Source organism: Myotis yumanensis, unplaced genomic scaffold, assembly GCF_028538775.1.
Source record: "Myotis yumanensis isolate MYYU_CA2020_CCGP unplaced genomic scaffold, mMyoYum1.0.hap1 SCAF_4, whole genome shotgun sequence".
NCBI lineage: Eukaryota > Metazoa > Chordata > Mammalia > Chiroptera > Vespertilionidae > Myotis > Myotis yumanensis.
In genome coordinates, this window is record NW_027223755.1 from 82,606,773 (window position 1) to 82,633,998 (window position 27,226).

Consider the following 27,226-nt stretch of genomic DNA (forward strand, 5'->3'; position numbering starts at 1 on the left):
AGGTTGAGAACCACTGGTATAAGCCAAGTAGAAATCCAGGTCAAAACATCCAGGGGGTGGGGCCAGTCAATGGAAGGCCCTGGGGCCCTGGACATATTTTGAAAGTAGAGCCAACAAGATTGCTGATACTGTGGGTGTGAGTGTGCGGAAAAGAGAGAGGACAAAGTTGACGTTGTGGCGGAGGAACAAACTTTCCTCTGCCCTCGAGGTTCTTCTGGCTGGTCTAGTAATTAAATAGACGTAAGACATATTAGCATGAGAATGAAACCACATTTAATACATACATATGTGTGGGAACCCTGCCTACAGGAGAGTCAGAGGCCCCACGTGCAAGGGAGGTTCAGCGTAGAGAGGGGGACTGAGGTGTGTAAGACATCCTGAGCCAGGGATGAGGTAATGCACCTTGGGGGCTTCAACAGGTCATTGCAGGAGGTAAGAGCCGACGTTTACTCAGCACAGGTTTGCACTGTCCTGTAGATGGGTCAGAAGAAGTAATTGCCTTTATCTTTTTTAATACATGTTTATTTATTTCAGAGAGGAAAGGAGAGGGAGAGAGATAGAAACATCAACGATGAGAGAGAACCATTGATCGGTTGCCTCCTGCACGCTCCGTACTGGGGATCGAGCCCACAGCCTGGGCATGTGCCCCTGACTGGAATCAAACCTGGGACCCTTCAGTCTCCAGGATGGCGCTTTATCCACTGAGCCAAACTGGCTAGGGCAGAAGTAGTTGCCTTTAGCTCAAACAATCTGCATACCACAGAAGCACATCGAGGGGCGGGACTCATTTTGAACCCTCAAAACATCAAGATTTTGTCCTGAACAACTGGAAAAGGATAGGGGGCAGAGTAGTGGGCAAGTTTAACCCCCAAGTAGACAGGCAGGTCAGGCAGTTGGACCCACAAATCCGGGAGGGTCCCGATAGACACGTGCAGTCGGGAGCCCTTCTGTATTTCAATTACGGGACTGGATCACAGTGAGGATGAGGACAGCCCAGTCGGAAGGGGTGCAAGGATGAGCCCTGGGCCCTCCAGCATTTAAGTGGAGAGAGAGATGGATCACCTGGAAGCCAAGAGAAAAACGGTTGAAGGCGAGTGATCACTGGGCCCAATGCTGCTGAGAGGTCGAGTGCGTGAGACCTGGAACGGAACTGTGGGATTGAGCAGCCCAGAGTCCCTGAGGCCTGGTTCAGGCCGGGCGGGAACCTTTGTGGAGTAGTGGGCTCAGGAAAGGAGAGAAGAGGAACGGAACTCACCAGGGACAGGTGACCTTTTAGAGGCAGAAGAGCTGGAGAGGGAGCTGCAGGGTGAAATGGGAGGAGAGGGTTTTAGAGGTGGGAATAGCATCGGCATGACTTTATTTTCTAATATGTTTTTATTGAGTTTAGAGAGGAAGGGAGAGAGAGAAACACCGCTGGGCTGCCTCCTGCATGTCCACGCCTGGGAATCCAGCCCTCACCCCAGGCATGTGTCCTGACCAGGAATTAAATTGGCGACCTTTTGGAACCTGGGACGACGCTTAACCAACTGAGCCACACTGGCCAGGGCAACAGCATGATTTTAATGAAAGAAATGAGTGATGTCGCAGAGAAGGTGGGAAGAATGGTGAGAGGAGGCTTCTCCCCCCAAGAAGCAGGTGGGCAGAAGAGCGAGTGCTGAGAGCTTGTGCAAGAGCCCCTCTGCTGACTCTTCAGAGGCGGACAGGGGAAGGGCGGCCACTGGAGCAAGGGGCTGTAGGTTCCAATGGGGGTAAAAGACCGTTGGAGTCAGGGCCCTGGAAGTGAGGGCTAGAAGGATGGGGAGGGAGGGAGGAGGTTGAGGCACCGAGAGCCAGGGGCATGGAATGCTAGTCTGCATGCAGGTTGATTTCCAGGAAATATGAGGGGAGCCGTGCTGGTTTCCTGAGCCCAGCCGCAGCTGTGTGAGTTGAGTACCAACCCTTCTCCCACCCCCGAGAACCAGCCGCATCTGGGGGTCAGGGCCAGGCAGCTAGGGAATTCCAGGCTGGGACAGCACACAAAGGTAGGGAGCCATGAAAGGACCGCATCCAGCCTTTCTGAGCCCCTGGCATGCCGGGCCCTGTGCCTTTCACACCAGCCTGTGAGGCAGCTGGGCACACTGAGGCGGAAAGAGGCAAAGTCATACCCAGGTCTGTGCTGTTGTGGGGCCTGAGCAGGGGGTGGGGGGGGGTGTTGGGCATTGGAGGAGGAGGGTTGCAAAAGAATGAGGCCCTGGCTGGTGTTGCTCGGTGGTTAGAGCGTCAGCCCACCGACCGAGGGGCTCGGGTTCAATTCTCTGTCAAGGGCACGTACCTGGATTGCAGGTTCCATCCCAGGGTACGTGAGGGAGGCAACCATTGATGTGTCCCACATTGATGTTTCTCTCCTCCTGCCCTCCCTCCCACTCTCTAAAAATCAATAAAAAATATCCTCAGGTGAGGATTAACAACAACAAAAAAGATGAAGCCAGATTATAAAAGACCCTGACCCAAATCCTGGTGATTCAAGCTTTATTTTGTACCATTGGAGGCCTTTTCAGTCTGACATGATAGGATCTGCTTTGCATTATCCTATGGTTAACCAGGTAACTGCACATCCACCCACCTTGGGCGGATTACAGAAGGCTAAACTCTGCAGTGAGGTCGGGCCGTGGCGGCAGGACCCAGAGATGGTGGAGTTGGGTCTAGACCAGCCGTGGGCAAACTACGGCCCGCGGGCCAGATCCGGCCCGTTTGAAATGAATAAAACTAAAAAAAAAAAAGACCGTACCCTTTTATGTAATGATGCTTACTTTGAATTTATATTAGTTCACACAAACACTCCATCCATGCTTTTGTTCCGGCCCTCTGGTCCAGTTTAAGAACCCATTGTGGCCCTCCAGTCAAAAAGTTTGCCCACCCCTGGTCTAGATGTAGCAGTAGGGTGTGAGAGGGAGGGGGAAGGTTCTGGAGGGGTGATCATGGTACTCAAGGCTTGGCCTGCAGGCCTATGGGACACGCAGGGACACATGTGAAGTTGGCAGGTCCTGAGTGGTGCTTAGAGCCGGCAGGGTGGCGATGGGGCTGGGCACAGTGGTCGGTGTGAAGGTGGCCGAGGAGGGCCCAGGGTCGAGCCCAGAGTCCTGCGACCTCCAAGAGACCTTGGAGGAAAAGAGCCTTTGAAGGAACAGGGGAAGGTGGAGCCCAAGGAAAGGAAGTGGAGGGGTTTGCGGGTAAGAAGAGCTGAATCCTGGGCAACACCAGAGGGATCAAAGAAGTAAAGACCGTTCTAGAACTATCCTCAAATAATGGTGGCTTTTTAAAAAGCCTTGGAAGGGAATTCCCTGTTGCTGGAGGGAAGCAAAGAGGCCGCTTCCCACAGGGCGCACTGCGGGAGAGGAGGGGCCGGCTCCAGTTGGTGCAGCTCCCGCCCGCCTGGTGAGGAAGGGAGGCGGAGCTCATACCCTCAGAACCAGGGAGGGTGCAGAGTGAGGGGCCGCCCCCACCCACCGCATTCCTTCCCTTTGCTGCTCAGCTCCTGGCTTCCCCACAGCTCCTCTCTGGTCTGGGAACCAAATGGTAACCAGTTACAGGCCCAGCTGCCCTGCCCCAGCTTCCTCTCCTTTCGTTCCCTCCACCCTGCCCACCCTGCCAGCGTGAGGGAACCCCCGGCTGAGCAGCCAGGCCGCCGCCCCCTGGGCACCCAGAGCAGGCGGCCAACTTCCTGTCTGACTCCAGCAAGTCAGGTTTGCCTGCCTGGGCTTCGGCTTCCCTGCGTGTAAAATGGGAGTCCCACAGCCAAGGCCAGGAGGAGGATGAATGGCCCGTCCGGAGCCGGAGGTGGCGAAGCGGGCAGGCCGGCCGGGCCAGAGCATGGAGGGCCTGGAAGGCCCGGCTTTGCAGTGTGGACTGGACCCTGCAGACCCGGCCTTGGCAGGCTCTTGTGCTGATGTCCCTGAAGCCGGAGCCAAGCACCTCTGTAAGCCAGGGCCGGAGTTCTTGGCAGCCCCAGCTTTCTGGCCCTTTAAATACAGTTCCTCGTGTTGTGACCCAACCATAAAATTATTTTCGTTGCTACTTCATAACTGTAATGTTGCTACTGTTATGAATCCTAATGTAAATATCCGATATGCAGGATGGTCTTAGGCGACCCCTGTGAAGGGGTCGCGACCCACAGGTTGAGAACCTCTGTTCTAGGAAGTCCTCGCAGGGTCTATTTCATAAACTCGACTTGAGTTTTAATTTAAGGAACTACAGTGTAAAATTGCATTCGGCTGAGGAAAGGAGATAATTCTACTTCACTCACTTCGCTGCCACCCCCAGCACAGCCTGAGGCCCAGTTCCTGGAGCGAAGCTCCCCGGGGGCAGGGCCACGGCCCCGTTTTCAGGGAGCCTCTCACATGGGGTGACATCTGTCATGGTCCCCATGGGCGCCCCTTCTGGGTCCCACTCCTCTATGGGGTCTGTCCTTCAGCAGGTGCTGTGTGGAGTGGGCTTCCCCGAAAGAGGCCCTGAGCTGGGCCTGGCTGCCAGGGAGGTGTTGCCATCAGCTGAGGGCGTTTGGCGAACAGGTCCCCTTCGGCCCCTTCAGAAACCGATCCCACCACTTCTGAGCCGTGTGACCTTAGACAAGTTAACTGTCTGTAACCTTGGATAAGCTCACTAACTATCTGATCTCGGGTAAGTTAACTTGCTGCCCGTGATCTCAGATAAATAGCCTTCTTGCCTCTGGGCCTTGAGGCTACACGGAGCAGAAATGCCCTTGGTGGCGGCCTTCCCCCACTCCCTGCACCTCGCTCTGCCTGCCCCCAGTCACACGCTCACCCCTCGGCTTCTCCTTCCCCACCTTCTCTCCACCCCATATCTCTGTCGGGCTCTTGAGGACTCAAAATAAAACCTTCCTTTCTCAAGTTTCTAAAGATAGCACAATTCCAGCGCCAGCCACATGTTTTTCCACTTAATTATCTCTGCTTTTCTTTGTTAATTAGGCTCCAGTAAGGATCTTCCTCCGCCTTCCCCGGAGGAGCTGGCATCTGCTGGGCGGGGCCTGGAGGCCTTTGTGGGCAGACAGACGCCTGGCTGCCAGGCCCAGAGTTGGCCGGCTGCCTCCTTTCTTCCCGGAGAGGCTGCGCAGTGGGCGATGGAAGGATGTGATGTCAGGAGGCCCCACCCTTTTCCTGGCCTGTCGGGGCTCAGCTGGGTCATTGCAGCTCCGTCCTGCCCTTGGGTTGGTCGGTGGCCCCAGCCCTGCCAGGTGGGGGAGGGGAACCTCAGAGTTCCCCGAAGATGGTTCAACTGGGGCCTCCACGGGCCCCAGAAGGGGGCTTCTGACTCTTGTGCAACATTCCAGAAACCTCACTGAAACCATGTCCCCAACTGGGACCACCCAAGACGACAGGAACAACCAGCGCCTTTATTTGGGCTGGAAGGGGATCAGCTGGAGGGGTCACCAGGCACTGCCTGCTGAACAGAAGCTCCTGCTGCCTGATAAATGCCTCTTTGAGCCACAGAAACGGGGGGCGGGGCATTAAGTGTGGCTCAGCACCGGGCGTTTGCAGGGTGGACTGGATCTTTCCAGCCTCGGGAGGGGTCTTGTGACAAAAGAGGCCACGGGGACCTGGGAGGTTGGGGGGCTCCCAGGCATGGGGACCAGGACAGCACAGCCCGCAGAGGGGCCCTTCAGGCTTTGGGAGCTCAGGTGCAGTTATTTCGTCCATGAACAGTTCCCAGGTGTCTGTGGTCAGGCACTGGGCTGGGTGCTGGACATTTCACCAACACTGACTTTAAAAGTCAACAGCCTGCCTTGCGGAGCTTACGTTCTGGTGTGGATGCAGAGAATAACCAGTGTGTGAAGTATAAAGCGAGTGAGATGTGAGTGCTAAGGAGAAGCAGGGAAGCCATGAGAGGGGTTGTGTTTATTTTTAGGGAGTTGCAACAGATGGGTAGGTGTCCAGGAAAGGCCTTCGAGTAAAGGCCTGAAGGGGGCGGTAGTGAGCTGGGTGGGGGGAGGACAAGACTATCACTGCCGGCAGAGAACACCTGCAAAGGCCCTGCGATCACCGGCCAGGGTGTTGGAGGAAGGAGATGGAGGACGCGGTAGGAAATGGGAGGGAAGGCAGATTGTGTGGGGCTGGGTAAGAATGCTGCCTTTTGTTCCGAGTGAGCTGGGAGCCAGTGCAGGCTTCTGAGCAGAAGAAAGAATCCAATTTAGACTTTAACAGGATTGCTCTGACTGCGGGGGGGAGGACAGATGGAATCAGGGAGAAAGGTAAGGCGGGAGGCCCGGGGGTGAGTCGTTGGCTCCAGGTATGTTTGTAGCTAAAGCCAATAGAACTTGCTGGTGAAGCTGTGAGAGAGAGGAGTTTGACCTCGGGGATTTGGGCTGAGCTGGAAGAAAAGGAGGAGCCAGTTGGGAGACTGCAATGTCAGGGCTCATTCTGTAGCTGTGAACTCGGGTGTCACCTAGTAGCAGGTCCATGCACAGGCAGGGGGCTCAGGGAGCCCTGGGCTTGATGTATAATTTGGGGAGTCATGAGCACATTGCTAGTTTTTAAAGCCCTAAAACAATGAGATCATTGGAAGTGAGTCAAGTCAGAGCCGGAGTCCAAGTGCCTTCAGTGTTCATGGGTTGGGAAGATGAGGGGCTGGTCAGCTGGTCAGGGAGGAATGGGCAGTGTCCTGAAACCCAATGGAAAACCCCATTTCTCCCCAGGGGGAGCCTTCTCCCCTTGTGGCCCATGAAGACCCCACAGCCCGGAGACTTGGCTGAGCATCTTGCGGGGATATTGGGATCAGGCCCTGAGCAGTGATGGCTTCTTAGCAGGATCCAGTCTTGGGCCAAGAGGAAAAATTGTCCTTTATAGGAAACCCCCCGCCCCGCCCCCATACATGATCATAGATGCCACACAGGACGGGGCAGGAAAAGAGGGTCCCCCCTTCATGGTCCGTTATCTATTCCATGAAACTGCGCAGATTTCCCATGACTCTCAGGTGGGGACCTGGGGAATGGCAGGCAGAACATACTACCCGGGTGACAGGCAGGAAGAGTGGTACCAGCAGAGGGTCTTGTGTGCCAGGGGGAGGAGGATGGATTTGTCAGGTGGACAGCAGCCCTCGGCAGGTTTTAAGCAAGGGAATGACATGGTCAGGTAGACAGTTTAGAAAGATCAACGTGGCTTGCAGAGCAGAGAATGGATTTGGGGAGGCCGGGTGAGAAGTTCTTGCCACCGTGAGATGAGAGTCCAGTGACCCATGGGCTGGACCCGTGGGAAGTTTCTCTGAGAAAGTGGCTTGTCGCCCTCGCCGGTTTGGCTCCGTGGATAGAGCGTCAGCCTGCAGACTGACGGGTCCCAGGTTCCATTGCAGTCAAAGGCACTTACCTCAGGCTCCATCCCCGGCCCTGTTTAGGGCGCGTGCAGGAGAAACATCACATCGATGTTTCTCTTTTTCTCTCCTCCTTCCTTCAACGGAAAAATATCCTCCGGTGAGGATTAACAAAAAAAGAAAAGAAAGAAAGTGGCTGGTCATGGAGACCACCTGGATTTGTGGATGGAGGCAAGGGGATACAGGGTTTCTGTGGCTGCTGTAATGAATTACTCAAACTTAGTGGCTTAAAGCAACACAGCTTTATTGCCTTACTGTTGTAGGGGTGAGAAGCCTGAACTTAGCCTTACAGCAGGGCCACAGCCTGGGCGTCAGCAGGCAGGTTCCTTCCGGAGGCTCTAAGCAGGAACTGTTTTCTCTTCTTCCAGCTTCGGGGGCCACTCGAATTCATGGCCCTTCCTCCATCTTCAAAGCACCACTCCTCCCTCTGCTTCCGTTGTCCCAGCTCCTGCTTTGGACCTAGTGACTATACAGGGTGGGGCAAAAGTGGATCTACAGTTGTGAGCACTGGAAATGGAGTTTATTCTTGTATTATTTATGCGTTGTTGTCTTCTTTTCCTCATGAACAACTGTAAGCCTACTTTTGCCTCACTCTCTATTTAGGGCCCACTGGAATCATCCAGGATCATCTCCCCACCCCAAGATCCTCAGCTTAGTCACAGCAGCACAGTCCCTTCTGCTATATAAAGAAACCTAGTCACAGGCCCCGGGGATTAGGACAGCTAATGGGGGCCACGTGCTCGGCTGTGGGACCACAACAGCCTACCAAGGGTTGGAGGCAGCCAACCAAGGTTTCTCCCTTGAGCAGCCGTGTGGGAGAGCGGGGTCTGGGACACAGGGAGAGGCTATTTGGGGAAAGGCAGAACCCAAGGTGCTCAAGGAGGCAGTTGGAAATGTGGGTTCGGGGTCGCAAGTGCAGAAGAGTGAGGCGCTGCGGCATGGGTGGGGTGGAAGGAAGATCTCTTCCCTCCTCACGTGTGGAGACAAGGTCCTGATAGGCAGTCAGCGTGATAATGAGCCTGGGTTTTAGACATTCCTCTGCCGTCCTTGCAGCCAGGACAGAGAGAGGCTATATATACTACGAGGTGGTTAGGTCTCTAGGGTAAATCCTGGCTCCCCCACTCACTCACTGTGTAACCTACGGCAGGGTTTTTCTTCTTTGTGCCTCAGCTTTCTCATCTGTAAAATGCAGATCCTCATAGATCCTCATAGGGTTGTTGGAAGGATTAAGTGAATGAATCCATACAAAGATCTAAGAATAGTGTCTGGCACTTAAGAGCTTGGTTTCTCGCCCTAGCCTGTTTGGCTCAGTGGATAGAGTGTTAGCCTGCAGACTGAAGAGTCTCGGGTTCGATTCCGGTCAAGGGCACATGCCTGGGTTGTGGGCTCAATCCCTCGTAGGGGGTGTGCAGGAGGCAACTGATCAATGATTCTCTCTCATCTATGATGTTTCAATCTCCCTCTCCCTTCCTCTCTGAAATCAATAAAGATATTTTTTTAAAAAAGCTTGATTTCTCTATTTATTGAGCACCTATGATGTGTCAGGCATTATTATAGGTGCTCAATAAATAAACAGGTCACTGAAAAACAACCATCCCAGCCCGCAGGGAATGTCCATTCGTGGTAGTTAGCTGTAGTGTTGGCTGCTGCTGCTGCACAGCATGGGGATGTGTCCTCAGAATCAGCCAGGTGATGCAGGAGCGCATTCCTTCTGCCCCAGCCTGTGCGGTCAACAGCCCCAGTTTGTCCACCTTTCCCAAGAGAGGTGCAGGTGTCTTGCTCATCATGCGGAGGGCATGGCATTCTGTGTCTGGCCAGTGTGGCTACAGTTCCGCCTGGTCCTTGGCCAGCCCTGGGTCAGTGCTGTCCCTGTCTCTGTGTAGCTGGGACCTAGGAGGAAGGGAGAAGAGAGGAAAGGAGGCAAAGCAGAGAGAGGGGGAGGAAAGAAGGCATTTCCCCTTGGGAAAGGCCATGAGTATGGCTGGCCCAAGGATTGTCTGTCTAGGATGGACCCCATGACAAAACGGGGTGCCTGCCCTGCCCAACCGGGCTCGTAGGTTAAGCCGTAGGGCTGCAGGAGCGTTTGTGAGACAGCCCTTCCAGAAGGTGCTGGGCTGATCTCAGACGGAAAGCAGAACCTAGGCGTCAGAGAACCGTGGATGTGAGTCCTAGTGCCACCGATGGCAGACCTTGATCCTTGGTGGCTTTGGGCAGGCACCTTGACTCCTCTGAGCCTCAGTTTACTTATTTATAAAACGGGGATGTCAACACCTAGAGGTCAGCCTCATGATGAGGAGGAAAGGGCATCCCTCAGTTTGCAGGCAGTGTCTGGTGGGTGTGTGGTCAGCAGATGTGGGGTTTGCATCCCCAGGTTGGCAGCTGAGGGGATAGCGGGAGGGCCTGGTAGCCCCTACAGGGAGGCCCCAGCCAGAGAGACCCCTGTTGGCCACTGTTTCAGCCCCTTGTGTGCAGTTAAAGGTCAGACAGCTGGGCTGTAGGGAGGAGCACAGAGCACCTGCCCCAGCAGGTTGTGGCCCACCCCCCACCCACCATCCACCCAGGGAAGAGAGGCGGATTGATGGGAACACAGAGCCAGGCCTGAGGGAGCTGTCAGGGAGAACACTTGCTCTCTTCCCTCCTCCCTTCCCATCCCCAGTGGACCTCATGCACTAATCACATCAATCGCTCTGTCATTGATCTCTGCATGTAGCAATCGATGGATTGCTATAACCTTTTATTTTGAAATAATTTTTAATTTACAAAGAATTGCAAAGATTCAGAGTTCCCAAATACCGTTTGCCCATGTTAGGACATTAACATCTCACATAACCTTGGCACACCTGTCAAAGCTAAGAAATTAACATGGATTGACACGATGTGATTAACTAAACTACAGACACTAAATTTCATCAGTTTTTCCACTAACGTCCTTTTGATGTTTCGGTGTTCAGTCCCGGCTACCACATTGCGCTTGGTATTCATTTGTTTTTATTCTTTCCTTGGTATTCCCTCCTGATGGTCTGCTAACCGGTTAATACATACTACAACAAACACCGTGGACCCAGCACCCACATGAGAATTAGAACAGTACCAACAACGTGCACCGCCCACGTGCTCGCCTGTCCACCTTTCTTCCAGCACAAATACCCTGAATTTTATGTGTACCATTCTCTTGGTTTTTGCCTCCAAATTTTCAAAACTGCAGGAAAAAAATGAAAGAATAGTGTTGTAACGGCCTATACATCCTTTCTCTGATTCATTCATTCTTAACATTTTGCCAGGTTTCCCTTCTTCCTCCCTCCATCTTTCTCCCCCACACACAGACACCCCCCCCCCATTTATTTCCATTTGAAGTAAGTTGCAGACATCTTGACTCTTCACACATCTTTCAACACACATCTCCCACATCTCCTCAGAACAGTGCTATTCTTTTACATACCCACAACATTATTATAACACTTATGAAACCTAACATCTCCCTCTTGTCTAATATACAGTCTATATGCATATTCCTCAATGTCTTTTATGGCGGTGGTTCCCCCACCACCACCACCACCACATTATATAATCATTGTTCAATAGCTGATATTCTAAATTGTTCTATGGCATATAATATTTGCCTAAACCAAATTTGTTTCATTTGCTTTTTTTTTTTTTTTCTACTTTCATAACTACGGTACCCTACTGTAACGAGTCCGGGACTTGCTTTTGTCACTTAACGTTACGTAACATATTGTGGAAACCTGCAGCTGTGGCTTGTTTGTTTTCACTGCCCCGTAATGTTCCCTGGAGCGGCCATACCACCCTGAATTCCTCTGTCTTCCTGCCCTAGGCCGCTTGGGTTGCTCCCAAGGCCTTGCAGTTAGCACCCTTGCACACGTTTCCTTCTGCGCATGTACAGACGCTTCTCTCGGTACATGAGGTCACGGGCCTGGGCGAGGGCCTCCACCCACTGCAGCACAGCCACCCCCTCTCTGAGCCTCAGTTTCTCCATCTGTAAAACAGATGACGGAATTCCTGCTGCCCCTACGTGCAGGCCCAACAGGAGTTAAAAGATGAACCCAAGTGCACCTTCTTCTCCTGGCAAAGGCCTGGTGCCAGGAAAGGGAGGTGTGTTCAGCTGCAGGCCTGAGGGAGGAACTTGGCTGCTCTCCCACCTGTGGCCCCCGCAGCTGCTTCCCCAAGAGGAGCGCTCTCACGTCCACCATGTTCTCTGCAGGTCCAGACCCGCCCAGGCCCGGCAGAGAGAGGGGAGAGGAGGAATATTTATTCCACCTTCTGGACCAAGCTCTCCCTCTAAGCAGCCCTTGCCTCGCTGTCGGCTGCCTCTGTGCTTCTGTTTATGATCATGCTTATCAGCATGGTCATCAGTCCCAGCTGCAGGCCTCACACCAGGCAGGGAAAGTCCAGGCTGTTCACGGCTCTGGTACTTTGCCCCAGGAGAAGGCTGTGGGGCCACCCCAGGCATCACCCCGAAGCTGATCGGCTTAAAATTGTGTATCTACTCTGGCTGTGATTTAATAAGCTTGGTTGCTTTCTTCCCCCAGGCAAAATTTCGTTAATCCTCGGCTAACGAACAGCGGATTAGAAAGGACAAGATGAGAGCTTCTGGGGCAGACAATAGGGAAAGAGAGGAGACCAGGAAACTGGAATGAGCAGGAAGAGGCGGGAGAAATGCCCGCAGGATGCGGCAGGGGCAGTGGGATACAGGTCACTGCTGCGGGGGGTGAAGGAGGCACTTTCTGGAAGGCACTAGGGGCTAGATCATGAGGGTGACTTCTCTCACGCCCCCCCCCCCCCCATTGTGTGCTTAATAAGAAAAGGGCACTGGATACATTTTAGAAACTGTTCTACCTAAAATGGGAAAATCAAACCCAGAGGATTAAGAGAACAAACTTCCATTATCCGGAAGAGTCTCCTGTAAAATTTCATTTCCTGAGACCACAGGATAATTGAGGCATTGGTCTAGTAATGCCATCAATAACAATTTGATTTTGATGGCTTGAGACCTTAAAGTTTTTTTATGTGACATGATTAGATCCTCCGAACAGGCTAGGATTCCTAGTTGCAGGATGTGGAAACTAAGGCCCAGAGAGGTTGAGTGATTTTCCAAATGTCACACAGCATTAGGGTTACAATCAAGATGGCTTTGTAATCTACTGAGCCAGGGACCTTTCCTGTCACTGTCCCTTCTTCCCCACTGTATGTAGGCATTCAAGCAGATACTTTAAGGCCACAGGCACACACACACACACACACTCACACTCCACATTGAGCCCCTTAATTATGTTTCCAAATGGAGAACATTCTGCAGTGTTGCCGCTATTGGTGTCTTTTACAGCCAACCTAGGTTCAGAGGCGCACAGGAGGCGTGGTTTATTCTAAATCCCCAGAATAGGTTTGCTGACTCAGAATAGTAATAACTAGCCTTTAGACCAGCGGTTCTCAACCTGTGGGTCGCGACCCCTTTGGGGGTCGAACGACCCTTTCACAGGGGTCGCCTAAGACCATCGGAAAACACATATATAATTACATATTGTTTTTGTAATTTAATTATGTTCAATTTGTAACAATGAAAATACATCCTGCATATCGGATATTTACATTACGATTCATAACAGTAGCAACATTACAGTTATGAAGTAGCAACGAAAATAATTTTATGGTTGGGGGTCACCACAACATGAGGAGCTGTATTAAAGGGTCGCGGCATTAGGAAGGTTGAGAACCGCTGCTCTAGACCATGGCGTGTGGCTCCCGTCCCCCTGCCCCCATTCTTTACCCCAGGGGTAACCAGATGCCAGGCCAAGCTGCATCAGCCAGGGACTTTGACCACGATTCACGTCAGGGAGCCCAGCTCTGTCCTTGGCACCTCCAAGCCCCAACACCAGTATGTTCTGAGGGTCACGTTGCCCTCTCCCCATCACAGAGCTGGGCAGGTTGGGGCTGGGGCAGGAACATGGAGGGGCCCCTTCCCCTCTGGTTCGGGTTTCCTCCCAGAAAGGGGGTCACTCCTTTGCCCCCGCAGCCCGAGGAGCTGCCTCCTGTTTCCTCTGAGTGCCCAGAGGGGCAGAGGCACCCTCCCCTCCAGCCGTCCCACCCCCAGAACCTACTGGCCCATTTATTCAACTGATCCTTTATGAAAAAAGGGCCATCTTTCCTCCAAATTAAATAAAAACGAAGAGGTAGGGAGAAGCTGAGGCTGGATGCTGAGGCGGGAGAACCCAGTGGTAACTGTTGTGGGCCTGGCACGGTCCTCACATAGCGGTGGTCAAGCCGGCGGGTCACCACGTTCCTCACCCTCTCCTGCCTCGGACGAGGGCTGTTTTCTGTGCTCTGCTAAGTGCCCAGGAACAGCACCGCGTCCAAGTGGGACCGCGCTCATGAAATATTTGTTCAGGAGACAAAGGAGCAATGAGCAGAAATGCCGAGAGCTGACGTCATGACTCAGGTTTCTGACTCCCAAGTCCTCTGCCCTCTGGGGGCTGGCATCGCCTCTCCCAAGGTGAGGAGGCTGTCTTGCCTTGGTCTCTCTCCACCCACGGGGCAGCAGGAGCCTCCAGGGGAGGCAGGGTGGGTGCTTGCGACAGGCACTCTCAGACTCCGCAGAGACGGCCTCATCAGACAACCACAGCAACCTCAGCTGTCAGGCTCACCTTTGACTGCTGTCCATTCCCTTTCAATCTAGCAGGCTTTGTCGAGAACCAGCTATAAATCCAGCCTTTCCCTGGGCTCAAGAGGAGACAGACCTGGAACTATGAGCTGATACAGCAAAAAATTAAGAGGAAACACCTTAAAGACCAGCTCTTCTTTGTGTAGCTGGGGAGACAGAGACTTGAGGAAACCCGGGGTTTGTGGGGGAGTGAAAGAGCAGGGTCCGGGGTCAGACACTATTCCTGGCGCTTACCAGCTGTGTGCCGTTGGGCAAGTTACGTAACCTCTCTGAACCTCTGTACCCGGGGCTGTGGTGAGGAGCGGCCGTGGTGGTGTCTGGGAAAGGTGTCGGCTAAGCGTCTGGCACACAGTGGTGTGAACCCAGGCGCCCTCCCCCGGTTTGCGGTGCTGTCATGCCCGTGCAGAGTCCTGCCCACCAGAGGAATCCCTGTTGCAAGGGGACGAGTGGAAAGTGTCTCCCACTTCCCTGAAGGCTCTCGGTGGTCCTTGGGCCCAGGACTCTGTCAGTTGTCTTCCCGGGACCTGGAGAAGGATCAAGTCCGTTGTAGCCGCGTCTAGGGTCCTGGAGACCATCTGGAGGGGCCATGTTGGGGCTTATGGGAGGGAGGGTTCTGGAGGGGCTGAGTTTTGGGTCTTGGTGCAGCGGAGTAGAGCCATCGCTCCCTGAGATGGGGACACAGGAGGTTAACTGGGCTGCCTGGTGTTTTGGGTGTCTCAGGCACCCCGAAAGCTGAAAAGAGAGAGGCAGGAACTTGTAGATCCGACAGATTCCATAGTCAGGAGGGTGGCCATGAGCAGGGCCAGACAAGGGGCAGCATGTGAAGGAGCACGGGGAGGAGGGGCATCGGCAGGCAGGATGGAAAGCTCCCCGGCCTGTGGGGCAGCCCCCAGACTGGGGGAGAGAGATGTGCAGGCAGGGGCCGCAGATGCTGAGAGATACAGGGCCTGGGAAACGCCGTTCTCGTCGGCCTTCTAAATGGCACTGAGTTCTGTGAGGTTTTCCAGATGAAAGCAGGCGTTGTTTTTCTCCACAGACCCATTCTGTCCGTTCTGCCCCTTATCTCCCAGGCCCTGGCTCCCTGCCAGTGTCCAGCTCCGCCCCCAGCCCGGGCCCGAGGCCCAGCCAGTGTGGTTACTGTGTGATGGTACAAAGTGCCCTTCCTGGAACTCCAGCTCTCTCCCCAGCTCAGGCCACAAGCCAGCAGGCTGCTGTCCCGGGACCCTCTTCATGCCGTCCACTCCCCTGGCCTCTCCTACACTCGACATCCCCCAGCCCAGGCCCTATCTCTGGGGCTCCCCTGACCCAGCTGCTCTTCTAAGCCAAGGAGAGGAGTGAGGGGAACACAAGGTCCAAGCCCCATGAAGAGCTGCCCTGGTGCGTTCTGTCTCCCTCACACGGGCCTGGGGCTGGTGGACTGTGAGGCAGGCAGGGTGAGTGCCTGTGAGTCCAGTTCCGTCACACTGGCACCCGCTGCTGGACCCCTCACAGCCGCTTCCCCTAGCACCAGCCTGTGCTTCAGCCACATCCAGTATGCTGTGACCGTGCACCCTTGGGTGCCATGCATGGGCCAGTCCTTGTGCCTGGGTGCCTTTTCCCAACCCCGCTCCACCCTCGTCAGCCTTCTAACAGAAGGAGAGACACCCCCTAAACAGCTCGCTCTCCCTGGGAGCCTCTCCGGACTTGCACGATGCATGCCCCATGTCTCCTTGTAGGTGTCTCTTCTGGGTGGGCGCTGTGACTGTGTGCCACCCCCCTAAGCTGTGCGTGCCTCGGTGGAGGGGCCCTGCCTCCCTCTCCTCAGGCTGTTCCGTGCTTCACATGAGGCCTGTGCTGGAGGAGCTGTTCAGAGAATGTGGGATGGATGGATGGATGGATGGATGGGGACCGAAGCAGGCTGCAGGGGAGTGGGTGGGGCCTGGGGAGACTGCTCCAGCCGGTGAGGGTCCAGGGTGCCACATGGGAGAGGGAGCAGGTGCAGTGGCCAAGCCCATGCCAACCCTCATGCCCCCATGTCTTCCTCTTGTAGATGAAGATGATGCCAACAGACTCGGGGAGAAGGTGATCCTTCGGGAGCAGGTGAAGGAGCTCTTCAATGAGAAATACGGTCAGTTTCCCGGGGCGGGGCCCCTGGGGCAGGATCTGTGGGGCCAGTCTTCCTGGGTGGCCCCTCCTCCCTCTGCAGCCAGCCTGGCCTCCAGTTGCTCCCAGCTGGCCTGCCAGCTCTGCCTGAGGACATAGTTGCTCTGCCCGTGACTGATGGGAACTGATCCTTCAGTGCCCCTCTCCGAGAAGGGGAAAGAACCCAGTCTGTGGTATGCAGGGCAGCGACAGCAGTCAGCATTTCCGCTCCTCCAGGCCTGGGCTGTGTGGCAGAGGCCATGGCCCATGGCCAAGGACTTATTTATGCACATAACCCATCCGCCCAACCAGTGCTCAGCCCTGAGGACTCCAGAGGAAGGAGTCTGCTCCAGCCATCAGGGGCTCAGGCCTCAGGGGGAGATGGGCATGGGAAGATGAGAGCCAGGAGATGCGAGGCCCTGTGCTGAAGGCAGAGCCCAGGGTGGGACCATTGATATAGTTACAATTGATACAGCACTTTCTAGATTATGGAGTGTCAGGCTGTACCAAGTGCTCTACGTGCATTTACACTTTATTTGTGATGAATATTGTACTGTCTCCATTTTACCTTGTAGCAGAGGAGACATACAGTAAATTTTTTACAAAGAAGAATTTCAGAGAGAGAAAAAAATGCAGAAGTGTGGCCGAGAATGAGGGCGGGGGCGGGGGGGGTTAGGAGTGGGAGGCCAAGGCCTCTCTGGTTAGATGATCAGGAAGGCCTCTCGAAGAGGGGGCGTTTTAGCTGAGACTTTAATGTCAAGCGGGGACAAACATTGGAGGAAAAGCTTGCCAGGCAGAGGGACTAGCGGGAGGGCGGAGGGCCGGGAGCAGAGCACGCAGGTGGGCGAGGTTCCCGGTGCGGCGGGGACGTGGGCAGGCCTGAGGTGAGTCAGGGTTTCATTTTGAGAGTAAATGGGAAGCCACAAACTGGGGGTTTGTGCTGTTGTCTTTTTCACTTTTTATTTTGGAACCAGTTTTCAAACATACACAAAAGCAGAAAGAATGACATGGCGGCCCACCCCGTAACCCAAACCCGGCTCCTGTGATGACCAGCATTTTGCCAGTCTTATTTTATCTTTTTCTGCAAACTCACTTTGACACTTTTAAAACTTTAAAGTGAATCCAAGACATCACATCATTTCATCCCTGATACTTAAGGACTTAATCTTTTCTGAATAAAAGCAGTGGGTTCTCAGCAGCTATCAAGCCCTCATTTGTCAGTTCCAGGTGTGCACATTTGACAAATCGTTGCACCCGGCATGTGTGACGGTACCTGTTTCATTATCAGCATTGGGTGTTAGATGTGTAGTTTTGCTAATTGGATCTTTAAATGGTGTGTTTGTGTTGACTTTTAAACTCTCGGGGGTGTGATGGCTGCTGTGCTGGGCCCTGCCAGGTTCCAGCTCTTTCCCAGAGGGCTTGGCCTTAACAGGGCACATCTTCTCCTTACCCTGACCCCCTGTGTCCCCTAGGTGAGGCCCTGGGCCTGAACCGGCCTGTGCTGGTCCCTTACAAACTGATCCGGGACAGCCCAGACGCCGTCGAGGTCACAGGCCTGCCTGATGACATCCCTTTCCGGAACCCCAACACGTACGACATCCACCGGCTGGAGAAGATCCTGAAGGCCCGGGAGCATGTCCGAATGGTCATCATCAACCAGCTCCAGTGAGTGCCCCAGCCCTGGGGCAGGGTGGGAAGAGTGGCCGAGGGAGAGGGTGCTGCCTGGATCCGGGAGGGGGATCCCCAAGCAGGCCCCCAGCCAAGCCTGGGGAAGGGGAGAGGGAGATTGAGAGACCCATCATGCACTTGCACAGAATCCAGAATGCGGCTAGCTTAACACTCGAATCTTAAAGCTGAGAAAACTGGTACCCAGATCAGGAAAGGGATGGTGAAAGTCAGTATGAGTCAGCTTGGCTCCAGACACAGGTATCTTAGCCTGTCCAGGCTGCTGTAACAATACCATAGACCAGGTGGCTTAACAGAAATGTATTTCTCATAGTTCCGGGGGCTGGGAAGGTGCCTGCAGACTCCGTGTCTGGTGAGGGCCCACTTCCTGGTTTATGGATGACCACCTTCTCCCTGTGTCCTCACATGGTGGAAGGGACAAGGGAGTGCTCTGAGACCTCTTTTATAAGGTATCCATCCCATTCACCAGGGCTCCACCCTCGTGACCTATTACCTTCTAATACCGTCACCTTGGGGACTAGGTTTCAACATTGAATTTGGGGAACACAGATATTTAGTCTGTATCACCAGGTGTCCTGATTACAACCCCTTTCTGCTAAAACACAGCCGCAACAGTCATGGGTGTTTATTTTTAAATTTTTAATTAAATTTGACTTTCTGACTCTATCATTAATTTTTACCCATTTTAATGGTATTTATACAATAACAGTCTTTTCATCACCCAGAGATATTTTATTTTTATCCATATTTTACCATATCCTATATAATAAATAGGGAATGTGCAAATTGACCGTCACTCTGCCACAAATATGGCGGCGCCCACAGCGGAGGGGTTGGTTTTCGTAACACAAGATGGCTGCACCCACGGGGGAGGCCAAGTTCCCGTAATGAACCTTAACGAGCAATCAGCAAGGACCTGAGGCTTTGACCCCCTACCCCACCCGCCCCCATGGGGCTTGACAGGGGACCTCAGGCCACGCCCCCAGCCCCAGCGCCAGGCCAGGGGACCTCAGGCCATGCCCCCCACCCCAGCTCCAAGACTGGGGACCTGAGGCCATGCCCCCCACCCCAGTGCTGGGCCGGGGGACCTCAGGCTGCTCCTCTCGCCCCGGGCCTGGGGACCTCAGGTCGCACCCCCCCCACCCAGTGGGGCTTGACGGAGGACCTGAGACTGTGCCCCCCTCCCGGCGGGGCTTGACGGGGGACTTCAAGGCATGCCCCCCAACCCGGCCTGGGCTGGGGGACCTCAGGCCACATCCCCACCCCAGCACCAGGCCAGGGGACCTAAGGCTGCACCCCCTGCCCAGCGCGACTTGACAAGGGTGGGACCGGCAGGGTCTGGATCTAGCCCAGTTGTGGGGAGCTGGCTGGGTCTGGGTCTCGTGCAATTTTGAGGCGCACATGGGTAGGCGGGGACTCAACTCTGCATCCCGTGGTGCACCCCAGACTCTGACAGGAGAAAGAGATTTTCATATACATTTTACTAATTTTCTTTCATCTCTGACACACTTCTATTATAGTGAAAGGGCAAATAGCAATATTAAAATATTTCCTCTAATTAATGCCCTTTTAATGTGCACGAGTTTTATGCACCAGGCCACTAGTATCCTTATAATATTTTAAATAGAATAGTTATTTGATTATTTTCAGATTTAAAAACAAATTAGGGAAATCTAAAAAGGTAGAAGAAAAGAAGATACTCCATAACTCTCCTCCTCAGAGTTCACGTTGTGGTGTGTTCCATATTTTTCCCCTACGCATATTTCCTTTTCAATTTTAAAAATAAAATAATATTTGAATGTGTACAAAAAAATCAAATCATTCAGAAAGGTCTCCAATGAAGAATAGAGGTTTCCATTCTCCCCCACCCCCACCCCCTGAAGTAACCACTGGAAAATACAGGAGATCGTAGGAGAAAATGCCCATCACCCCGCCCCCGCCCCGCACAGGCTGACCTCCCGGAGAAAACCACCACAGACATGCAGGGCCTTTCCAGGCATGTTTCCCCTTTTTTTTAAATACCTCTTAGACATGCTTTTGGAGAAAATGAAACTGAGGTCACACAGTATTTATCTATAACCTAAATAAAACTTGATGTCTCCTGTCCGGCTGTCGTGGTTGCACTTGAGCGTTATTTGTGTCCATGATAATTCCCTTTAATGACTGTACGATGGGCCATACTGTCTCTACTGATGGACATTTCAGTTGCGTCTAAATTTTTTTTGGTTTATATAAGTAATGCTGCAAGTAAAATAATCAAATAAAAAATAAAAGATTTGGCCGAAACCGGTTTGGCTCAGTGGATAGAGCGTCAGCCTGCGGACTCAAGGGTCCCAGGTTCGATTCCGGTCAAGGGCATGCATGTACCTGGGTTTCGGGCACATCCCCGGTGGGAGATGTGCAGGAGGCAGCTGATCGATGTTTCTCTCCCATCGATGTTTCTAACTATCTATCTCTCTCCCTTCTTCTCTGTAAAAAATCAATAAAATATATTTTTAAAAAATAAATAAATAAATAAAAGATTTGTAAAATAAATTAAAAAATAAATAATGCTGTAATGAATACCTATTTACATAAACCGAGGCACACATTTCTGAGCACTGGGCCAGACCACACCCTCGCTTTGTAGACGTGGGAACCAGGTCCCCAGGGGCCATTTGCCTGACATATGGCCCTTTAAATAGAGACCAGGCTGGCCATACTGCCTGCTCTGTGGGGTGCGGGGGTCTGACCATTTTCATCTGGGTCTTACCTGGCTACACTCCAGCAGCAGTGGTGGCATCTCATCTCACATTATTTATATAAGAGATGTCCAGATTCGGGGCGTATCAGGTGAGAAGGAAAAGAAAAAAACCTCATTTCCTAACTGCCACCTCATTTCTTTTTCAGACCTTTTGCAGAAATCTGCAATGACGCCAAGGTGCCAGGTAAGTCAGAGGCTGAAGAAGGCACCCTTCTACCTCGCAGGGACCGACCTGTGGACATAGAGCAGGTGGCATGCCACAGGTGGCTGGCCATGGAGAGAAAAGTCTATCCCTCCCACTAAGTACTTTTCCAGGGAACCTGAGATCTCCATCTGCAGGGCCAGCATTCCCCAAAGGCCCCAGGAAGCCCGCAGGTCCCCTTGGAGGGGGCCCCTGTGTTAGACCAACTGGAGAGAGAGGATGAGGGACAGGCTGGAGCCAGGAGGAGGGGACATCAGATAGGGTCATGAAAGTCACCCAGGGAAAGAAGGAGTGGCATGACTGGCAGGGGTAAGGTAGCCAGGTACTTCCGAGACTGGCTGGACCCCCTCGATCCTACTTGCATTTGCAGGGCACGTGCCTGCACCAGCCCCCAGGCTTTTAGAACCTTTCAGTTCGCAGGAACCTGGGAGACTGTCTTGTACGAGGGTTCTGACTGAGAAGGCGTGCGATAGGACTCAAGATGACTGGGCGGTGTGGCCTCGTTGTACAGCTGGGAAGCTGAGGCCCAGAGAGGAGGAAGGACTTGCTAAGGCCATGTAGTGAGTTGGTGGCTGCTGAGAGCCCTGTGTGCAGATGACCCATCTGAACCGCAGGCCACTGTGGTCTGTGGCTGTTCAGTGGGGAGAGGAGTGGGATTCAGCAAGGCCACCCCACCCCAGCCTGAACCCTGAGGCCCCAACTGCTGATAGGTTAGGGTTCACCTGACACTCCACTGCCTGAGGTGGCACAGCCCAACCAGAGACCACCTCCTCCTATCATGTGCCCATTAAAAAGGCCCAGCAGGGCACCAGGCACTCAGGTAGGGAGGTGATTGGGCTTGAGAGCTGCTCCCAGGTCAAAGACAGAGACACAGAAGGCCCTGAAGAGGCCTCAAAGAGGAGAGTTTGGGACAGATTATCAGAGGTAGATGCAGTCACTTACATCCCCCACGCCCCCACCCCGGCCAGGCAGACTGCAAACTGAAAGTTTCTAAAGCCCAGGGCCTGGTGTAGGCACGTGGCCTGCAAATGCAGGCAGCATCCAGGGGGCCCAGCCAGTCTCCAGCAGCGCCCGCCTGTCTCCCACAAAATTCCCTCCTCCTGGCTCACAGCCTGGGCCAGTGCTACCTCCCTAGTCTTCTGTTTCCTGGGGTCTCTATTTATATCACACCACAGACCCCCAGGCTCTTGGTTTTTCTTCACCAGCTGACAAGCAGTTGCCCTGGGCCCAGCCTTCCCTCGCACTGTGTCATTAAGACCCTTCTGGTCGCTGTAGTGGGGTTCTGCTCAGTAGCCTGTGACTCAGTCAAGCCTCAAGCCCCACTTACGTAGCACACAGTTGCAGATCTTTTTTATAAGACTCACATCCTCACATCAATTTAATTCAGCAGCAGCAGAACCTGCTGAGGCCTGCTCTGTGCCGGGCTTGGTCCTGGGCCCTTTCACACACCATCTCCTGGAGTCTCACAGCACATTGCTGTCCCCTTTCAGCTCAGAGAGCTTAGTCATATTTCCAGGGTCACACGGGTGTAAGTGGCAGCCGTGAGATTTGAACTTGGGACTTCTGGCTCGAAACCGGAGCTCTTCTTACACTGGAGCACTGCCTTGTCTCCTGGTACCTGTGAACTGTCATCTGTCAGGTTCAGGTCGTCATGCAGGAACAGTAGCAATAATATCGATACCAATTCTCTGAGTATTTATTGGAAGCCAGGCACATCATCTCACGGGACCCTCCCAGCAGCCCTGAAGAGTCTTATTTACATTTTACTGGCAAGGAAAGGGAGGTGCAGGGACATTGACTAGGTGTACTGGTTACTAATGCAGATTTTTTTCAATAGATGGAGTTACACATATGTTGATATATATGCAATTTGATAGGTATGCTATTTCGTTGTATTGACAACAAGCTTCAAAACTTCATATGTCAAATTTTCTGAAGGTGTTGACATCATAGATATTTTTATGCTTAAAATGTCGAATTTCGTGCCAAAAAAAGAGCATTTGCGGGAATTTTTTATTCATTACTTTATTTTGAAGAAAAGTGCTGCCGAATACTTCGGGAAGCTTATGGTGAACATGCTCCATCTCAAGATACTTGTGAACGCTGGTTTGAACGCTTTGAAAGTGATGATTTCGATGTGAAAGACAAAGAACATCCAGGTCAACTGAAAAAGTTTGAAGACCAACAATTACAAGCATTATTGGATGAAGATGCGTGTTAAGCTCAAAAACAACTTGCAGAAAGATTAAACGTTGCTCAGCAAACAATTTCCAATCATTTACAAGCAATGGGAAAGATTTTAAAGGAAGAAAAATGGGTGCCACGTCAGCTGAATGAAAGACAAATGGAAAACCGGAAAGTCATCAGTAAAATGTTGCTTCAGCAGCACGAAAGAAAGTCTTTTTTGCATCGAATTGTGACCGGCGATGAAAAGTGGATTTATTCTGAGAATCCCAAACGCACAAAATCATGGGTTGATCCAGGTCAACCATCAACATCAACTGCAAGGCCAAATCACTTCGGAAAGAAGACAATGCTCTGCGTTTGGTGGGATCAGGAAGGTGTGGTGTATTATGAGCTTCTAAAACCAGGTGAAACGGTTAATACTGATCGCTACCGACAACAAATAATCAGTCTGAACCACGCTTTGATCGTTTTGCTTCATGATGACGCACCATCACACACTTCAAAACCAGTTAAAGACACCTTAAAAGATCTTGCCTGGGAAGTATTAACCCACCCCGCCGTATGGGAGCAAGGTCTGGTGAATACGGCGGGGTGGGTTAATACTTCCCAGGCAAGATCTTTTAAGGCAGTGTTTCTCAACCTTGGCTGCACATTAGAATCACCTGGGAATCTTTTTAAAATCCTGATTTCTGGACCTCATCCTCCGGAAATTCTGTTTCTTTGTTACTAATGTTGTGGCCTCACCCCATAACAAAGAAACAGAATTTCTGGAGGATGAGGCCCAGAAATCAGGATTTTAAAAAGATTCCCAGGTGATTCTAATGTGCAGCCAAGGATGAGAACCACTGTTTTAAGGTGTCTTTAACTGGTTTTGAAGTGTGTGATGGTGCGTCATCATGAAGCAAAACGATCATGAAGCAAAGCGTGGTTCAAATTGATTATTTGTTGTCGGTAGCGATCAGTATTAACCGTTTCACCTGGTTTTAGAAGCTCATAATACAGTGGGGCCTTGACTTACGAGTGTCCCGACTAATGAGTTTTTCGAGATACGAGCAGTCTCGGCCAATTTTTTGCTTTGAGTTGCGAGCTAAAATTCGGGTTACGAGCCAGCTTCAGATACCCCACCGCTAGTTGGCGCAGCGAACGTCACAGTGAACCCACAACATCAGCCCAGCATCACGTCTCACTCGTTCACTTTAAGATTTGACATACGAGTAATTTGAGTTATGAGCTCCGTCACAGAACGAATTAAACTCGTAAGTCAAGGCCCCACTGTACACCACACCTTCCTGATCCCACCAAACGCAGAGCATTGTCTTCTTTCCGAAGCGATTTGGCCTTGCAGTTGATGTTGATGGTTGACCTGGATCAACCCATGATTTTGTGCGTTTGGGATTCTCAGAATAAATCCACTTTTCATCGCCGGTCACAATTCGATGCAAAAAAGACTTTGTTTCATGCTGTTGAAGCAACATTTTACTGATGACTTTTCGGTTTTCCATTTGTCTTTCATTCAGCTGACGTGGCACCCATTTTCCTTCCTTTAAAATCTTTCCCATTGCTTGTAAATGATTGGAAATTGTTCAGTAACGTTTAATCTTTCTGCAAGTCGTTTTTGAGTTTAACACGCATCTTCATCCAATAATGCTTGTAATTGTTGGTCTTCAAACTTTTTCAGTTGACCTGGATGTTCTTTGTCTTTCACATCGAAATTATCACTTTCAAAGCGTTCAAACCAGCGTTCACAAGTATCTTGAGATGGAGCATGTTCACCATAAGCTTCCCGAAGTATTCGGCAGCACTTTTCTTCAAAATAAAGTAATGAGTTAAAACTTCCCGCAAATGCTCTTTTTTTGGCACGAAATTCGACATTTTAAGCATAAAAATATCTATGATGTCAACACCTTCAGAAAATTTGACATATGAAGTTTTGAAGCTTGTTGTCAATACAACGAAATAGCATACCTATCAAATTGCATATATATCAACATATGTGTAACTCCATCTTTTGAAAAAAATCCGCATTAGTAACCGGTACACCTAGTAATGACTCTCCCCAATGCCCACGGAGGCTGTGCTCTTCACCATGGGATTCTGGGCCCCAAGGGAATTCTGGAAGTTCTGGGGAGGCCTACCTGGGGGCAAGGATATAGTGTTAGCAAAGGCAGACAGGTAAGCAGGAGCAAGAGGTGGACGAATGGGCTGCGGGGCCTAGTTAGGGAAGGAGCCTGGAGAGATGGGCCTCTGGTGGGTTGGGAGCCTTGAATGCTGAGAAGGGGACTTTAAACCTGAAACAAAGGCCCTCTCCAGAGAGGATGGTAAAGCCAAGACACAGTCTTGGCATCCAGCGTCAGCAACCTTTCCTCCCACAGCCAAAGACAGCAGCACCCCCAAGCGCAAGAGGAAGCGGGTCTCCGAAGGGAACTCGGTCTCCTCTTCCTCCTCGTCTTCCTCTTCCTCGTCCTCCAACCCGGAGTCCGTGGCATCCACCAACCAGATCTCACTCGTGGTAAAGTTGCACAGATCTGGACCTGACCACTCTTCTTTCTGGCCTTCGCCCTGCACGCGGGCAGGGCCGTCCACTGTGGGGTGTGGGTTTGGGGTGCGGGGAGGCACTGGACTCTGAGTGGGCTCCACAGCCAGGGGTTGCAGACACAACTGCCTGATCTACCCACAAGGTAGTCCACCCCTCTCATCGGGACCTCACAGTTGCCCGGCAGACAATCACTTTCCCACTGACAAGCCAAGGCTGAGAGAGGAAAAGAGCCTGTCCACTGTCCTGGGCAGTACCCAAGCAGGATCCCTAGCAGAGGCCCAGTTTTTTGGGCCAGTCAGATACTAAGCTAATCTCTGTGCTCACATCTCGAGCTCCAGGCCCAGCACAGCCCTGGGAGATGAGGGTGCTATCCACAGTGTGGCCTCACTACCGTCAGTGGTGGGTGGAGAGCCTCCTGCAAAGCTCCGCCTGCTCTGCCATGTGGCTGGCTTTGGTTTTCTCCCACCCAAGAGGGAAACCTCATTAGGGGCATACGCTGGAGATTTCTTCCTGATTTCAAAATATTACCTTTGAAATCCTGAGTCCGAATGGGAAGAATATTGGAACACATTTAGAAAAGATTTTTTTTTTTAGGTGCAATGGACATACGTTATATTAGTTTCAGGTGTACAACATAATGATCCAATATTTGTATATACTGTGAAATGATCACCACAATAAGTAGTTAACAGACATAGTTATAGAATTTTTTTCCTTAGAGATTTCAGGATTTCTTTACTCTTTGACCACGTTTCCCTTCATTCCGTTCCTGGAAAACCCCAAAGTTCAGGCTATACCTTTCTCACTACCTGGGTATATGAGTGCCCACAGAGGGTTACTAGCTCCCCCAGGACGGTTTCTTGGGAGCGTGAGGCCCAGAGGGGGCTGTTTATGGGAATTCTGAGCCAATCCCTAGCTCCCTCTGGCCCTCATGCCTGGTCCACACGATCAGTCCCTGAGACACAAGTGGGAACAGGTCAGAAGGCTCCAGCCCAGGTTCCATGGCTACTGATGAACTGTGTGACCTTGGACAGGGTCACGTCTCCTCTCTGGGCCTTCAGCAGCCTCAAAATAAGAGCATCCGAGGAAGCCCTTCAGAAAGCGGAGCTAAGGGTTCTGGTGTTCTTTCTACGTCACCTGGAATCCTAACCGGGACCGTTTGTCCCCCTCTCTCTAGCAATGGCCAATGTACATGGTGGACTATGCCGGCCTGAACGTGCAGCTGCCGGGACCTCTGAATTATTAGACCTCAGTGCTGAATCAGGACCTCACTCAGAAAGACTAAAGGAAATGTAATTTATGTACAAAGTGTATATTCGAATATGTATCGATGCCTTTTAGTTTTTCCAATGATTTTTACACTATATTCCTGCCACCAAGGCCTTTTTAAATAAGTAAAAAAAAAAAAAAAAAAAAAAAAATTGCCTTTGCGTCTTCTCTTTTGGAATCGCGGCTGCAGCCATCCCTAGAACGAGGTCAGGAAACCCCGCTCAGATGGCCTGCCAACACCCTCCTTCCTTGCCAAAGTAGTAGTGGTGTCCCTGACCACTGGGCTCTGGTGTCTGGGTACAGACTCCATTTCCCTGCTGCTGTGCCCACGTGACCTCAGGAAGAGAGGCCTTGGAAAGCCAAGTGCCCAGACCAGGCCCCACAGTGTGCTAGGGGGCTGTCTTGGCCCCAATAACTCGGGTGAAGAGAAACTTGCCAAGTATGATCATG

The 27,226-nt window shown here is 52.1% G+C and overlaps 1 protein-coding gene across 5 annotated transcripts in view; it reads left to right on the plus strand.

Moving 5' to 3' along the window:
- Nucleotides 1-26,900, plus strand: part of GTF2IRD1 (GTF2I repeat domain containing 1) — a 109,729-nt gene extending 82,829 nt beyond the window's left edge. For 3 of the 5 annotated variants that reach the window (XM_070412815.1, XM_070412813.1, XM_070412814.1), the window contains 5 exons: nucleotides 16,062-16,139; nucleotides 17,626-17,818; nucleotides 20,729-20,766; nucleotides 25,344-25,480; nucleotides 26,685-26,900. In XM_070412815.1, coding sequence (XP_070268916.1) covers nucleotides 16,062-16,139; nucleotides 17,626-17,818; nucleotides 20,729-20,766; nucleotides 25,344-25,480; nucleotides 26,685-26,753 — 515 coding nt within the window. In that variant the 3' untranslated portion in view covers nucleotides 26,754-26,900. Of the gene's footprint in view, nucleotides 1-16,061; nucleotides 16,140-17,625; nucleotides 17,819-20,728; nucleotides 20,767-25,343 lie in introns of all 5 variants that reach the window. The other 2 variants (XM_070412811.1, XM_070412812.1) reach the window with 1 other exon arrangement.
- Nucleotides 26,901-27,226: the final 326 nt, after the last annotated feature.